The sequence below is a fragment of the Formica exsecta genome, unplaced genomic scaffold (assembly GCF_003651465.1).
Source record: "Formica exsecta isolate Colony F162 unplaced genomic scaffold, ASM365146v1 scaffold556, whole genome shotgun sequence".
Classification (NCBI taxonomy): Eukaryota; Metazoa; Arthropoda; class Insecta; order Hymenoptera; family Formicidae; genus Formica; species Formica exsecta.
Genome location: NW_021852808.1, coordinates 368,659 through 386,779, shown reverse-complemented (window position 1 = coordinate 386,779; position 18,121 = coordinate 368,659). Strand labels below are relative to the sequence as shown.

Here is an 18,121-nt window from a genome sequence, read left to right as displayed (position 1 = left end):
AAAAAAAAAAATGAAGTGTTAGAATTTCACGCTTTGGTACATATTTCTATTAATGACAAAAAATATTTTATTTAGGATTGTATAAAATGTTCTATATGATGTTCTCAATGATTAAATATATTTAAAATAATACTGTATTAACTGATAAGGTATTTATTCTCCAAGTAAATCGAACGACAAGAACTGTACTGATTGCGCTGTTCTATTACCCGATTCTCGAGTCCAGTAATTAATGGCCTTAGGTGACGCTTCCACGTGACAGACCAACGTGACGTTAGTTGTGATCGGAGCTCCGACCAGCTGGTTCGGCACTTGGACCATTGGGTGAACTGCAATCCATAACAACTCGATCAGTCGCAATATACCCGATCAGGCTCAGGACAACAATATTGCCGACACATCCGCGCTATCTGCGCGCGCGCGTAAATGCGGTTCTCCGAGAACTAATTTCTCTAATTGAACTTTATCGCTCGTATATAACGCCACAAAGGATATTTTTCCGATTTCTTTCAAAGCAGAGATTTCGGGATACGGGAACAACGGATGTATTGTGCTACTTGCTCCCGTATCCTGTTCAATCGCCTTACTTCGTGCCGTTACATTGTGGTCTCTTTGTGCGAGTGCGTCATTAGTGAGTTGCGTGCACTTTACGCTAATGAAACACGCTGACAGATTGTCATTTAGCGAGCGAGCAGAAAGGGGCACTCTTTGCCTCTCCCTCTTCCCTGTTATCTCTCTCTCTCTCTCTCTCTCTCTCTCTTTTTCTCTCTGTCTCTTGATAACGTCTCGCTACCTTTCGTTTCGAATATCGTAAGCAGCTTTCTGTGAGCTGCTTACGTTTTAACAGGCGACCGCGCCGAGCACTTCTTCTTCCGACCGAAGCTCGGCCAACGTTGTGTCGTCACAAAGCGCTTACAGTAGGTTTTACAGCGGCTACTTAGCTCCACCGCGATGTGAAATTTTGTTCCCAGGAAAATCCCCGTATCCCATTGAACTCTCTCATTTCCAACATACTCCAAACATATAAAAGAAATTTCTCTACATATCGTGAATATCATATTCTATGGTATTGTCTGATCATAGTCGTCATCGATAATGAAATTGATACAGTCGCTTATTACATTATATTCGAATAAGAAGAAAAATAATTTTTTAAATAATTATGAATAATAATATATTAGAGAAAGAGAGAGGGGGGAGAGAGAGAAAGAGAGAGAATAATATGAAGTTATTCTTTTATTAGTTTTGTACAATCTTGAGTTAACAACAAATTTAAATTGTTCTATAATAAGATTTATGTAAGACAATATTTGACGAAACATACAAACATACACTTCACTCTCCCTCTTCCCTGTTATCTCTCTCTCTCTCTCTCTCTCTCTCTCTTTTTCTCTCTGTCTCTTGATAACGTCTCGCTACCTTTCGTTTCGAATATCGTAAGCAGCTTTCTGTGAGCTGCTTACGTTTTAACAGGCGACCGCGCCGAGCACTTCTTCTTCCGACCGAAGCTCGGCCAACGTTGTGTCGTCACAAAGCGCTTACAGTAGGTTTTACAGCGGCTACTTAGCTCCACCGCGATGTGAAATTTTGTTCCCAGGAAAATCCCCGTATCCCATTGAACTCTCTCATTTCCAACATACTCCAAACATATAAAAGAAATTTCTCTACATATCGTGAATATCATATTCTATGGTATTGTCTGATCATAGTCGTCATCGATAATGAAATTGATACAGTCGCTCATTACATTATATTCGAATAAGAAAAAAAATAATTTTTTAAATAATTATGAATAATAATATATTAGAGAAAGAGAGAGGGGGGAGAGAGAGAGAAAGAGAGAGAATAATATGAACTTATTCTTTTATTAGTTTTGTACAATCTTGAGTTAACAACAAATTTAAACTGTTCTATAATAAGATTTATGTGACAATATTTGACAAAACATACAAACATACACTTCACATATATATATATATATATAGATATATTTTTTATAAAAGAACCGATTTAAGGGATGATAACTCTCAGACAGCACACAAAGGTCAAAAGACATTTTAATAAGATATCTTTAAGTCATTTTTTAGACATCTTTTAGGGATATGCGTTGTCTGGCAAACAACATAATATCGTTACAATTTCCTTTTATACAATATCTTGAGACTATTTTATATTCATAATAAGTTCTAAGAATTGTCTAACAATTCTGTATCGGTGTCATTAAAATATAACGTTTCGTAAGATAAGCCGTACTTTCGTAATCAAGATTAAATCGGCAATACTAATAGGCGGGTGACGATATTACGTACGTAGTAACAGAAAATTAAGATGATGGCGCGAGATAAACTGGCCGTTTCTTCGTCGAGTCTTTGGTCGACTCTTTATCTCGGGCGCCGCTTGGGAAATATATGCGTTCGCGACGCGCTTGTGCACACCGAAGATTCCAGCGCAGTACCGAGACGACACTTTTATATCAGAAAAGGGAATATACAAGAGCGTTGGACGGGGCAGGATAGCCATAAGTCAGGTATATCGATATTCTTGTATATAAAAATCTGGTAATTTCGACGTCGCGCTTTTTACAAGAAAGTCATTTCGTACGTTAAACAAGGAACGGTTTTTGCCAAACAGAAATCCGGATACGATATTAACAATTGCGATGCGATTACGAATAATTAGCAATTACGGCGCGCGTCGGTCATATCGGAAAACGCGGATGAGCTGGGAGAAAGTACGGGACAAATTATCAAAACGCGAAACACAACAATGGAACACTTCAGCGCGCGTTAACTCGAACGCGTGGACTCTCTCGGCAATTCCGGGCGAACAATTATGCACCGAATTGAATCACGTTTTCGCCCCTAAGCACAACCGCGCGTTATATCGCGAGAATTGATTTATGAATCCCTTCTGGTTGCGGCTGGGGAAAGAGAGAGAGAGTGCGTTTTAATTGTTTCGATTTGCCGGACGTGTTTCGCAAATCCGTCGCGTGATTTTCCGGCAGATTTACGCGCAAACTTTCGATCCATCCGCAACAGCACCGATTTCGCGCCACGCGGTGTACAGTGATGAATATTCGCGCTGGGAATTCTTCGTGTAACGTTTAGCCTGGTACGTGACGATAGGCGACGCGTTTGCCCGGATAACAAACAACGAGATCGCTCGACATTACTCTTAATTGTGAATGAGCCCGCGGACGCGAACGCCGGCAAACGCAAATACGTCGCGCATTTCGGCGTCGGTCAATTCGCGACCAAGCAATTGCACGGGATGCAAATTCTCCCTGTGGATTTTGCGCACCGACCGTTTATTGATAAACGTCGTCGCCTGATGTAAAATATATAAGAATATAAATATATCTCAAAGTCTTCGTTTATACAATCGATAATTTCCTGTAATAAATATAGCTCCTGCTTATATTAGATTCTTTAAATTGTTATATGCCTAGAGTGTCTCAGGATTATTTTCATAGATTCTTTGAGTTTACTGAATTTTTTCTTTTTAGTGAAATATGGAAATATAAATATTTCCAATGCTGATCTCAGCGTTAAATAAAGTTTTGATTAAAGGAAAATCAATTTGATTGACAAAAGAGTTTCCTTTATTATCTATATTCATACTTTTAAGAATCTTAAAGATTTTTGTAATATAGGTTTATATATCAGCATAGACTGCAGAATATATTCAGCGAAGAATATTTTTGAAAATATCCTGTTCACGTATGCAGTAACGTACGCAAGTTCATGCGATATCATCGATAAATATAGTTATACCAAAATAAACTGCTCGAACATCAATCAAATAAGTTCGCGGATGCGATATCTGTGGTGCAAAATAGACGGCCGATCGATCTGAAGCGAAGGACCGAAACAGGGTCGACCGCGAAGCACGAGCTTGCAAATAAGTATGGCACAGGCTAATTTCTTTCGGCGCCTCCGCTAATTAAGCGAAGCGAATGGCCCTCAAAGCGCTTATAATGCGGTCTGTGGCGTGAAATTGCATTCGTCGCGTTCATACTCCAATCTCTAATGCGGTGTAACAATTTAATGCGGCGTAATAATTTAATGTGCATTACGCAACGCGCGATTCTCGATATCACGCAAAATCCCTTCTAAATAGATAGTTCCAATATCGATTCGCAACAATTGAGTTGAATGATGTTTAAAAAGTAATATTCGCTGCAGTAAATCTTTGCCGTCAAGCTAAGGTAAAATCTGTGCCACTTTCCAAGAGAGAAAAATTAGATATTTTATGAGACAAAGGGAAGTTGAGTTGTTTAATTGATAGCTCTTAATTTATTATACGCTACACCGCATTTTCTCTAATCCAGTATTTTAACGAGCAGCAAAAATTACAGGAGTTTATCCCATTAGCATGCAAATATCTGGCCTCTACTTATTTAAGTAAAAGATTAATTACAGGGAACTAGACGAGTATTATATTACACATAATAAAAGTAATGAAATTACTCAAGTTTAATTTATCGCAATCCGCGCAAACGTTATTTTTATCATTATAACGGAAATACACGCCAGCACGTGTGTAATCCGGAGATAGTAAGCGTGGCGATATTAAGTCTACTTAAAAGGAACCAATAGCGACGCGACATAAAGTCAACTTACAAACGTTAGAGAGGGCCTGTTATTGTATTTCCGGGTCACCAGAGCGGCGACTTAGCTCGTGTACGGCTTCGGGTGGATGGGAAATTCGCGCGATCCGCGAGAGAGGCAAGATTTTCTCTCGTCCTTGCGGGCGCTCAAAGGACCCGGCACCCGGTATTTCTGCGGTGATAAGATAACGCTCGATCCTTTTCTATGGCGCTCGCGACGCGTACTATCCCAGCGTAATGGTTTTTTGTTAAGAACCGGTGTTAAGACTACCGTGTCGGAGACTCGGCGGCGTTACGGTATTTCAGGCATTGTGTTGCGGCATGTCGCGTCGCTTTTCTCAGTGGTCCCGTCTTCTCTCGTGTACAACGATATTTATCTAACGCGTAATTACGCGTCCGAGCTCCATGGAAAAGTTGCAAACGGAAGAAAGAGAGAGAGAGAGAGAGAGAAAGAAAGTCGCGGGAGATGTAACGGAGAAGTTAAAATGTTGGGACTAAGTTAAAACCGGAACGGACGGCGAAGGTGTTTAAAGTTTCCGAGTAAAGTTCAGCTTGTCACATCTTGCAATGATTAGATCAGGGCTCGGTCTCTCTTTTCCGAGTCCTTAACTAGGAAGGAACTTTCATTCTGTTGTCGCGTGGCTGCCGATGACGAGCGGGCGTGAGTCGCGAGTACGATTTTACTTGCGAGAATTTGGAAGTATTAACTATTTATGATTTTAATAATATCTTGATATCAATACATTTCGACGGTGACTGCGATAAGAAATTTATCTCACATAAGCAAAGTATTCATACACATGTCAACTGTATTTCTATAAAATATCTCAAACTTACGATAGGCTTTTATAATTACTAACACAAAATTTGAATTAAAAGTGATTTCCGAAGGAATTTTTAGCGGGGAATACAGGAAAAATACTTAAAAATATTAAGTGTATATGGATAATAAAGAAACTTCATGATATGTTCTGTTTACATAGTTGTTTGTTATGATTCCTGTTTCAGTGAAATGTTTTTTATTAATTTTTTCTCTTGAGATTTAAATTTTACGTTTTGTAAAATATTAATATTATTACTATATCTTACAAACTGTTGATCCTAGAATTTTTTTTATTATTTTTCCCATGTTTCTTGTCAAAAATATCTTCGTAATTCACAGTCAAAACGTAGCGCCAAAGTTATCGGAAACGTGCCCAAAATTTTATTGCAAGTGTGAAGATAAATAAGAGATGAAACAATGTATCAGGAACACATAAAAATAATCAAACATTGAAAATATCTGCATTGATATATCGACGACAAAGTAGCGATCGCGTAATCGCACGCGAACTGCCGATGATTTCAAACATTCTCCCGCGCTTTCAAAGGAACTCGGGCGCTTTGTCGTTCGTATCACGCGATCGTTTGAAGCAATCGGCCGTCTGCCACGGGCAGTTCGTATCCGCGAATGAATTGCCATCCCCTTGCATTACCGACAATACCTATGCCATGTTGGTCGTGCGAATTTCGCGGCAATAGCTCGCGCGCGGACGCGGCTTCATTTATATGACGTATTTCAATGAAACTCGATTATCCCGCGCGCGATCTTATCGCGGGATGCCTGAGGGCAGGTGCGAGATCGTGCACTGCGAGCGTATACGTACGTAGCTACATCCAATTTCCGACAAGGAGAATTACCTCCCCTCACTAGGATTTAAGGTACGGTCGGATTGGTCGTAACCGCGACTTAACTCGCTATCGTCACACTACGCTTCCTCCGCAATAAAGCTATTTCTTGGTATGTGTACTCACCTTTCTTTTACGCTCTTTTAACGAGTATACAGTTTCTTGATGTATGAGAATTTATTTTAAAATCCAACTTCTCGTTTATATAAAATATTCTTAGTTCTAAATCTACTTGATTATTGATGGCTGCAATCGCAGAAAATTGGAACAATCGCACCAGTGCAATTACAATAATTCTTTTGATTTTACATGTAATTATATAAATGTTCTTTGTTGTCATAGCATCGCTATTATTGCGATAAAATTTTCCTTAAATACGTCGAAGAACTTGAATTTTGTTTTGTTACAAATTGCAAGAGAAATATATATTATATATATATATATTTTTTTTTATTTTTTTTTGAGATTTTATATGTATTATATATTTTATTTTTTTGAGATATCATATGCTTGGTTTTCTTCATTTCTTAAAAAAGTAACTTTTTTATGATATGAAGGATACATAACCAAATCAATCCTATAAAATGATTTTTGAGAAATTAAGTTTACAACGTTCCTTTAATACAGCAAACGCCTTCATTTACCTCCTTCGCGCAATCTGAATGTAGCCTTATTGTGCACAACGTCTTCTCGCTAACCGTCTATCTTTTACGGCGGGGGTATAAATGCGAATGTGTTGTACCATCGTCGCAAGTGTAATTTTATTATCTCGCGCCCCTTTCCGACACTCTCCATCATCCTGTAAAGTCCTTCCTTCACTCTTGTCGCCGTCACGCGCTGTTATTTAAGCAGTATTTTACCTTTGGTCTTTTTTTTCTCTCTTTCCCATTCTCAGTCATGGTCCTTGTCATTCCCCGTCTCGGCTCCCTTTTCTCGAAAGAAAGACCCTCGGTTCCCTCCTGCCTTTGCTACAGTGAAATTATGCAAGAGAAGGTGACGATGGCTATCTCGTCGGCTACAGTCGACGCTTTTCTTCGTCGTTGCCGCGACACCTTATATTCCCCCCTTCGAGACGTCTCTCGTTTTACAACGAGAAGTATGTCTCGCGCGGATAAGGCTACTGCCGGCAGTTTGCGGAGTTTACACCTCTTGGACTCGATTGCTCGAGGAAACATTCTGGAGCTCGAGAAATCGTGACGCTATACAGCTAGTAAAAAAAAAAATCTCGACTGCTATTCGCGAACACGCTCGTTCTATTTTTATCTTACGATCGCCTTTCGCGGATTAGTCACTAGCGTTAAAACGAGAGCTTTCAGTGGTGGCACAAATTTACCAAGTTTTAAAAGATTGCTCTTGTAAATAACTTATATTGTTTATTTTATTGAATACTTACTTGATTATTATTGAGATTTAAAATGTAATACAAATTATTTATTTATTTTGTTAACTTTGAAATCAATTAATAATTATAAAAATATAATTATAATTATTTAACATCAAATCTGCCTTAAGTTCTATCCAGTCATTTCTGATAGATTTTTTAGCGTTGATTACGAATCTGGCCGTAAAAATGACGTATCATATCAAGTTTTTGAGAAAATCTCAATCAAAGTTGCTAAAATATGCGTTTTTAAGATTCGTAATCAGCGCTAAAAAATCTACCAGAAATGACTTGATAAAACTTAAGGCAGAAACAAAGGTCTCATTTTGTCGACCAGTGTAATTAGTAAATACAAATTGTTGAAATATTTTGTAAAAACGTTGCCATGTTTGTTTCTCATCAAATGTCTTACAATTTTTACGTATGCATATATATTTTCCTTTTTAATGAATACAACATTCCGTAAGAAGTAAGTCAGTTGTACATAGATGAGCGATTAATGATTAATGATAGCTCGTGTTATTGGAATTTCATAAAGTATACATATGACTTTATTGTGAACACAGTTGTAGATTTATAAATTTTAATTTGTAAAGCTCGCACGAGATTTTCATATATAGCTTGTTTTTTAATTTATTACAGAGCGTCCGCAATGTTTACTTTATAAATTTTAATGTATCCTTTGTGGTGAGCACGATAGAAATCGCACGACGAGAAATTGCACGGTCGTCTCTCTGTTATTTTTCACTTATCGTTAGAAGCGTTCGTAACATTTGAAAATTTTAGCAAATCTTGTTACTCGGCGTTGTTCGTATTTTACTACAAAATTATTGACAAAATATTATCGAAACTATACATTTGTGATACGGAAAAATTTCCTTCGTGGCAGGCGAGAAATCCGCGTGTGTTCGATAAAATAGTAGATATATTATAATACTTACAATGCACGTGTAGCATCATTCGTTTGCTGACTGACGGAGGCACTCCGTTGCTGGCGATGCATAGGTAGGCACCCATCTCGCCTCTCGTTACTTTCGACAAAGTCAGCGTTTCGCCTCCTGCAGTGGGTACTGCAATATGCAAGCGCAAGGAACGGTCTCAGAAGTTAGTTCGTTATATATAATCAAAGTGTACAACGTTAATACCTGATCGGCTTAATAGTTTAATACGCACAGACACAGAAATGTCCCCGTAGAAATTTACCGTTACCAAATTAAATCTATTTCCGATATAGTTTATTATAGAAGTGACAATTTTTGATTGCAAGAATAAATTTGCAGTACTAAATATAATATTATTGAAATTGACTTCGAAACGAAAATGGAAATATATTATTTAAGTACGCATTTCATTATTTTTGGGGGATATTGAATTAAAAATAATACACGTATATCAAAGATGAAAAGTCGTTTTTTCAAATAAAATTTTGTAACAAGTTCAAAAAGGAATGATTTTTAAATATATCGAATAAGCGATGGCCGCCAATTAAATTCCGTCCTTCGTATCCTGATACAAGCTATTCCGACGAGATCAATTTTAATTGTGCCGACAATTGCGCTTTCAGTAAAAAATCTGTTCGGAGAATATTGCATATCGTTCCCAAGAGAGAAGGGAGAGACCGGCTGAAACAAAATAAAATTTGGAGTTCCTTACTTTTTGTCTTGCCGCCGGAAATGCCGGCTCGCGAAATGATTTCAGTGCCGTCTTCTCGTTTCCACACGATGTCAGGCTTGGGATAACCACGCGCTTTACACACCAGCTTGGCGGAACCTCCCTCGGGTACCATCATGTCGTTCGAGGTCTCTTCCGAGATTATGTCTGGCGGTATTACCACCTCCAAAAACGCGCTCTGAAAATGCGTGAGGATAATAAATTATAACGCATTCGTGTGGGCGTGTGTATACGGTAAAAAAAGGATTACGAAATATGCAAAGAAAGCACGGATCGAATTAAAGTGGATAACTTTGAGAGTCTGAGATGGTAATCAAAAATTAATAAAATCAAAAAGTAATTTTTGCAAAGATTTTTATAGAAATACTCTAATATCTTTTTTCCAGTATTTTATTCGATAGTTTCATAATAATTATGAATTATTAATATCTATTTTTTTTTTTGTACTTGCACAGTACGTAGTCTTAAAAAGATTTATGAAGCTTTATCCTTTTTTACAAAACAAACTTTGCAACTTTTTAATTTGTTATACGTGGCGGATATTACGTACCTGGCTTTTCATAGGGTCCGTGTTGACCTGGCACATATAAATCCCGCGATCTTCCCGACGTGCTGCGCGAATGTTTAACGTCCACGTGTTGTAATCGCTGTGGGTCACCGACAGACGGGCGTTGTTTGTAATCACGTGCTCGTGAATCGCTAGGATTGCCTTGGTGTCCGCTTTGATCCATGCCACCTGGCCTCACAAACCCATTTTTTAGAGACAGCGGAATTTTTTCATGCTGATTTGAAACTTGTCAAAGCCTGCCTAATCTCATCGCTATGCGTAACTTATTAATTTACGATTCCTTTCTTACGAATTTTTCGTCGCGAATCTAACCATCGTCTATCCCGTAAAATATTTCGCCTATCGAGCTAAATTTCTTACAGTTTTCGCTGTCTTATATATAATTTAATCAACCCTTTCAAATTTGGCATACAATTTTTATAGAATCACTTTTTTATTTAATTAAGAATTGAAAACCCGATTCTTGATAAATAAAATATGTAAATGTAAATGACATTTGATTGGCTTTAATTATGTTAAATATGAATATTGAATATTGAAAGAGTTAATTACTATGCGCAGTTTGAAAATTATTTTTTATATCGATGTACAAAAATATAGGAAGTGTCGAACTTCCTGCTAACCTAAAGCACTTTTCTATCGCTTTTTTTTTTTATTTTCTCTATATATCTCGGTTACTTCTAAAATATTCGCAAGTACAATCTTAAGCTTCCTGTCACGATTCAAATATGAACTCGATTACGAGATAACGTACCTCTGCCAGACTGTGCGTAGAATGAAGGATATAAACACGGGACGCGCATTCTATTCGCGAGTGAATGAAATATTCGTATACATCATCTCGAAGGCAGGCATCAGAAGCCATATTCCACGAAAGAATCTTCTCTTTATGGCAAAGTCGCTCTGCTTCGGCTTTTCCGTCGCATATCTCGACAAGAAAACTGTACCGTTGCGCGCCACGATGGTCTGCCGCTGTGTAAATATGAAGAATTCCGCGAGCAAGAGCACGATAACCCATAGAACGTAACTTTTCAGAAAAATAAAGATAGATAGTCGCGAAAGATAACGGTTTAGTAGCAAAGTTCAGCTCTCACAGGATATAACATTATGTTTACATCAAACTAGAAGGAGCTTTATATTATTAGGTATAAAAATAGTAAAAGGATGGAAATATAATCGTCAACCAAATAAATATATTTCGTCCGTATTCCTCTCTCGCGTATTGGTATAATTTATCAGAAGTTCTTCACGCTCCCGTAAATGTTCTGCAAGTTATATTACTTCTGAAGTAACTATCGTGACTATTCCGAATGTGGGTTACCGCGTTTTAGCTCGCGATCCTTCGTATCATCAACGCTAAATTGAACTCTCGCCGGTTATTGCAGTTCGCCGCTGATATATGCCATTAATTAAACCCATTTTTTTTACGGATTAAAATCAATGAAGAAAGGAGAAAGGGCGGAGAAAAAGGAGAGAGAGAGAGAGAAAGAGAGAGAGAGAGAAAACGCAATTGTGACCGGTTAACACGTATTAAACATAAATCCGCCTTGCATCCTGGTCGAAGCTATTCTGGTGGAGGAAACTGCAGCGTGGCGTATCGCGAATATTCATCCTCCCCTCCCCTGTTCTCTGCCCTATTCGTCTCCCTCTGCACAGATATTATTGGCATGAAATTGAACCCGTACCATGTCGAATATCTGACCTCGCATCGCTCTGAAAGGCTATCTATCAACCGACAAAGGAGTTCCGCGGTTCTTATCGATAACCCGCGAGCGGAGTGTATAGAGGGCGGGCGCGGAGAGATGAAGAGGGACGTTTGCGGGAGAAGGGGATGATCTGGGATGCGAGAGAGTGCGAGTGTTTGGTAGTGACGGCCCTCTGAGTGCCTCCACTTATAATATATTATGCCGGAATATATAAGTGCGACCCCATTCTCCCTTTTGGTGCGCCCAGCGATCTTTCGGAGGTGGCAAACCACCCTCTCGAAAAAGAGGGTGCGAGAAAGTCACAGCGGGCGATAGATGCTCGCGACTCTTAAACATTTATGCGATATTATCATCAATTCATTCGATGATTAATTGTTGTAGATCGAATGAAAAAGGAGAAAACGTTCGAAACATCCGCGAAGCGATATACGATTTAAAGTCGTTTCTTAAAGTTAAAAAAACAAAAAGTATATTTTAAAGAAGCAAATAAAAAAAAAACAAAAGAGGATAAAATATTAAATATTTTATGAACTTTAAAATTGATGAAAAGTACAGTTGATATATGTGGGAGGAAGGAGCGAAAAATATTAATATGACAATAGCATTCGAAACGCGAAGCTGAAGGAAAAAATATTTATCCCGCAGTTATTGCCAAGCAAAATCGATTAGGACGGTTTCCTCGAATCCTTATTTCACAGAGCCCTGTGACAGAGACTCCTGGGCAAATACCCGATATCAAAATCGGTTGGAAGCGAAAGAACGTATCCATAGCAACGCGAACGGGATAAGGTCACGTAAGCACCAGCGACGACAACGAAACGAAAGCGCGGCACAATACATCGCTCCTTTCAAGTCGCGCATCCGAAAGTCAAAACTCAAAAGCCGGGCGATTTTGCTGGGCTCTCTCAAAAAGGAAAATCTTGTACGAGAACTGTCATTTTCTCTCCACGACATGGAGCATTGCGCGCGAATCTTCCCGGTCAGGAATAAATCGCAAATTTGCAGTACAATGAAGAAGGCAGAGGGTTTAAAGCAGGGAGAAATAAAGATAGGGGGACGATGAAGAGAATTTAAAGGGCGCGCCCTCGTATGGAAACGAGTCTCTATCTTAACGTAAAAACGCTCTCTTTACCTAATGCAGTTTCTTTTCCCGGGATACTTTCGTTTTACAGCCCTCTCCTTCTACGCCAATCTTCGTGGTCCTTTAAGAATATAGAAGGAGAAACCGCGAAGGAACTTGCGGTGAGTAACGGAACAGACGGATAGATAGACGTAAAGAGATTCGAGGATGAGGGAGTGAGTGGGTAACCTCCCTAGTCCGATATAATATCGCGTTACGTACACCTATTCCTCCCCTTTCTATCCCCCGCCTTTGGCGTTCCCTCCATTCTCGGCCCTCTTTCATATGCAAAACCATCGTCGGCGCTCCATTGTGGCGCATTGTGGGATCGGGAGCCTCGGTCCAGTCTACCACACCTCGTTTATTTCCCGCCACCTCCTCCGCGGCTCTTCAGAACCCCTTCTTCCCGAATCTCACTCTCTCTTTATCCCTTCTCATCCTTTGCGTTTTATTTTTCTCTTTCCAACACCGTCATCCACTTATAGAGCGCGACTCGTTCCTAAGTTTTTATTTTCTCGACTTTTGTCCGGCCGGCTGATCTAAGATACGGCTGTTCCCCTTTTCAGCGGCGTGTAAAATAAATGGATAAACTCGCTAATTAAAAGTTTCGCTTTGTTTTTCTCCCATTCTTGTTGTTGTTGCAATGCACGGTAGAACAACTTTGTCGGAGCGACTCTTTTTACCTCGCACACTAGCCCTTTCCATACTATCATAGCTTCGCACGGTTGAAATTCCAAGAGATAGTGTATTATTTTGTAGTTTTCGTGCACGATCGTTTCTCCTTTTTCCTGCTCCTTTCCTCTCTGTTCTCGTTCGACGCAACGACTTTAACCCTTTCAAAGTAATTTTTTTTTTTTAGTATTATATTTGTAATCGCGTTACGTACACCTATTCCTCCCCTTTCTATCCCCCGCCTTTGGCGTTCCCTCCATTCTCGGCCCTCTTTCATATGCAAAACCATCGTCGGCGCTCCATTGTGGCGCATTGTGGGATCGGGAGCCTCGGTCCAGTCTACCACACCTCGTTTATTTCCCGCCACCTCCTCCGCGGCTCTTCAGAACCCCTTCTTCCCGAATCTCACTCTCTCTTTATCCCTTCTCATCCTTTGCGTTTTATTTTTCTCTTTCCAACACCGTCATCCACTTATAGAGCGCGACTCGTTCCTAAGTTTTTATTTTCTCGACTTTTGTCCGGCCGGCTGATCTAAGATACGGCTGTTCCCCTTTTCAGCGGCGTGTAAAATAAATGGATAAACTCGCTAATTAAAAGTTTCGCTTTGTTTTTCTCCCATTCTTGTTGTTGTTGCAATGCACGGTAGAACAACTTTGTCGGAGCGACTCTTTTTACCTCGCACACTAGCCCTTTCCATACTATCATAGCTTCGCACGGTTGAAATTCCAAGAGATAGTGTATTATTTTGTAGTTTTCGTGCACGATCGTTTCTCCTTTTTCCTGCTCCTTTCCTCTCTGTTCTCGTTCGACGCAACGACTTTAACCCTTTCAAAGTAATTTTTTTTTTTAGTATTATATTTGTAGAAAATTGTATCTTTTCTTTTTGAGATAAAAGAAAAAATTTAAGAGAAAATTTCTCTATATAATTTGAGATAATTTATCAATAAAAGAGTTGCTTTTTTCCCCAATGTTTGTGGTTTTTAAAAATGTATGTCGCCAGGATATATAAGATCATACCCTGTATATATAATGTTAAAGGTACATTTTTGAAATAGATAATTTACATCTCATCTTTCTATTGAAAGGGTTAATTCGGGAATATGTAGGCGTTACGAACGCTGCGACTCTCCGACTAAATAATAATAGTATAACAATAGTACTTTCAGAGAACTGACAATTAAGTGAGAAAACTGGTCGATAAGAGCCAAGGTGCGAATTTTATTAACGAATATGCATTAATAATATACGTTTTGGACTGTTTTTTGGTCCATCTTTAGCATGGATGTAAATATATAAAGATTGCATTGAAATTTAAAAATTTGACATACACAATATTTGTTGCAGTCAAATTTCAAATTAGAATTAATAATCAGAAAGGAAGGCTCACTAAAATCACCGCGTAGAGTCTATACAAATTAGTGGACAACATCCAAACGCCATCGTCATACGTATATCCGTCGGTGGTTTACAATTTAATGATTCCAATGTAGTTTTTATATATTTATATCCATGCTAAATCCATCCTTGGCCTGTTTTCCCATTTAATTCTCCGACCAAAATCTATTTCCATAATTTATATTTAATTTTTATGCAATATTTAATAATAAATTAAAGAAAAGTAATGAAGAGAAGAGAGCAAAGTTTTTCAATAAAATTTTTATATATTTAGAGGAAAGAGATTAAATTACTGGAGCAACACTGTAGAGTTAAATATATGTACATATATAGTGGCAATAAAATTTTGGAACTTGGTTTTCCGTATAACGTATATTTGCAAATATACATACGAGCGCAATTGTTTATTAAACATTATTTTATTTCGGGATGTCGTGCAAAATTCGAGCGCAGCGCTCGAGAACGCGATAACGGCGGGGTTAAATGTTAGAATTTATGGCAGGGAGCGCGATGCGACTCCGAGCATCGCGGCACGCTCGACGGTACAGCGAAACGCACTCATCCGCGTAGCCGCGTGCGCGGAATTCGAACGATTAACCGATTCGCGTGACACGCACGTTTCGGACGAAATTACTCGTTCTAGCGTACACACTCGGGACGTACCGGGTGACATGAATAATATGGCACGCGCTGGTCTCCTCCATGTGAGAGTACGCATCGAGTAGAGCTTAAGATTATTCGCTTCGAAAGTTACGCAAAATCGGAAGATATAAATGAGATCAGACAGTCGCATTTAACATTAAATGTTCGATGAGGATATCTATAAAGAGTTATTACATATATATTGCGATTTTCGATTACATAGGTTTCTTAATTTAATATCACAGAACATGTTCTACATGTTATAATGTTATATTTTCTACAAGTTATAGAAATACTGTAATAGATTAACAGAGTAAATATATAAGACACATATAACTTCTTATACGATAATCATACGAAAAGTGGAGATTTCGTTACTCTAATTGAATCGCTAGATTTATTTATCGCTGCTAAAACCTGAACGACCTATCGCCTCTCTGATCTAAATTCTAATATCAAGTTACATATTTCGTTCATCTGTCTATAGATTAATGCTTATTTTTAAAAACATGCTCATGCAACCTCGTGTACTCTCCATTATTATATATTCATGCATCATTGGCATGCCTCTCGCATATAGACAGGAATTCAGTGACACGCTAAGAACAATATGTATTGAGCCCGATTTTGCCCTTCGTATTCGGCAATTACTCAGGGGCGCATAACACGTCCGAACATCTCAATTCTTCTCCAATGCAACTTGCACCATATTTCATCTCGCACGAACATTCAAATCTCAGATGCGTTTATGCATTATAAACAGACACATGTGCAAATAGAAATTGTGCATTCGTGGACAAGCCCATGTGAACCTGAATGTTTTCGTATCGAAGGGAGTAGGAGAGGAAGGAGAGACAGGTACGGCAGGACACAGAATGACAAAAAAGATTGTCATCCGCTATCAGAAAAAATCGTCATCATAATGAGTCGCGATATACTTTAAACTAACCAGATATTTGAATGAAAGTTATTTTATCTGTAATTTTTATTATAATATTTTTTCGTCTTTGTTTAATATTCACAAATTGAATCCGCAATCAGAATCAGAGACGTCTGTAATATTTTGTTAAGTATAATGATAAATAGTCTCGACAAAAATATGGAAAACTTTTAATATTGTAATAAATCAAAGAAATCAGCGTTAATGAAAATTAATAAAGTATTTGAAATATTTGATTAATAATTATATTTTACATCTGTTTATGAATACATTATAGAAAGGAGATCACAAATATAAATTCGTCAAATTATAAGATGGTGTTTGTTTGATAAAGTTATGAAGATAATTATGTTTATATATTTGTAATTATTGATTGTACAAATCTGTGACATTGGTTCATGCCTATCATTCCTGTTTCGAAATATCTTTTGAAACTTTTTGTCCTGAGAATTTCAAATATACTGTCATCTATCCAGGCAACACAATCCACACATATTTCTCTGTACTATTAAAAATTTATGACGCGTAAAGATAATTTATTAAAATAATCACATATATATATATATATTCTTTTCAAAATACATTTTAATAAAAATAATAAAATCTTAATTCATCAAAATTCGTTATACAAGATTATTGCTGATGTTGCCCATATTTTAACTATCTTCTGCAATATACTGATGCACTTTTGCTTGAATAAATTATCATTAGAAATAATGGTAGATGCTGTTGCCTGGGACAATCATTGAACTACAGTCCTTGGTTTTCCAGCGGGTGCCATTAAGCATCAAAGCTTAAATCTAACAAGCGAAAAAGCCGGATACTAGGTCTGAACGTCCTTGCTATAGGCACGAACTTACAATACATTGCCCGATTCACGAGATTCGTTTAGAGCACAGAGCATTCAAGTTGTAAGCAACGTCTCGGCGCTTGTTAATGTCGATTTGAATGTCCTCGCTCTGTCGGTTCTCATTCAATTCAATGAAGAGTGAAATTTAGTTCGGCGGAGAAGCTTTCTAGCCGTCTTCAAAGTCTGTTTGAGCGTTTTTTTTTTTGTATTGCAATCATATTCGGGAATAAAAAAGAACACGAGGGAGGACGGATTTAGATTAATACTAACGTACCTACGATTTTTAGATACTAATAAAAAAAAACAACCTAAAAGTAATTGTAAAACCTAAAAATACTTGTAATACCTATATTTACCGATTATATAGGACCTCATATGACTGAGACGGTTATTTGAAGGTTTTTCTTAATGACTGAAATTGAATTACCGACTAATCAAGTAAATTAGTGGCATGTGAATGTCAATCGATCACAGTGATAAATGGCGTACGTATGTATCTCGCAAATTTATTGTCGTGCATAGTGCACAGTAAAAACAACACGGGCAAATGTATTTTTTGCGATAACTACGCAATCAATAGACAAAATTCCAGTTGTCATATTTCTTGTGTTTTTTTCTCGAATTTATAGGAGATTAAAGGGGTGATCGATATAATAAATGTGAGCTGAAATATTACAATTGTAACATTTCTCAAAGACGACAAAGTAGAATGCTTTAGTATTAATATCTTCGAGAGTTACATTTTGAGAATTTGATGTTGTAATAAAAGAATTTTATTATTTATTTTATTTGAAGCAATTATATTTTTTGCTTTTTGATAGTCTTTCTTTAACATTTCATATATTGTACTGTTACGTCCAGACTCGAGGAAGGATGAGTCGACGGAAGGGCGCAACAAC

At 37.9% G+C, this 18,121-nt stretch overlaps 1 protein-coding gene across 1 annotated transcript in view; it reads right to left on the bottom strand.

The window, feature by feature from the left end:
* LOC115242016 (lachesin-like) overlaps positions 1-18,121 on the bottom strand; it is a 152,956-nt gene that overhangs the window by 11,828 nt on the left and 123,007 nt on the right. Inside the window, exons 4-7 of the mRNA XM_029818018.1 lie at positions 9,880-10,065; positions 9,312-9,507; positions 8,600-8,728; positions 210-329 (exon numbers count right to left, since the gene is read on the bottom strand). Coding sequence (XP_029673878.1) covers positions 210-329; positions 8,600-8,728; positions 9,312-9,507; positions 9,880-10,065 — 631 coding nt within the window. The remainder of the gene's footprint in view (positions 1-209; positions 330-8,599; positions 8,729-9,311; positions 9,508-9,879; positions 10,066-18,121) is intronic.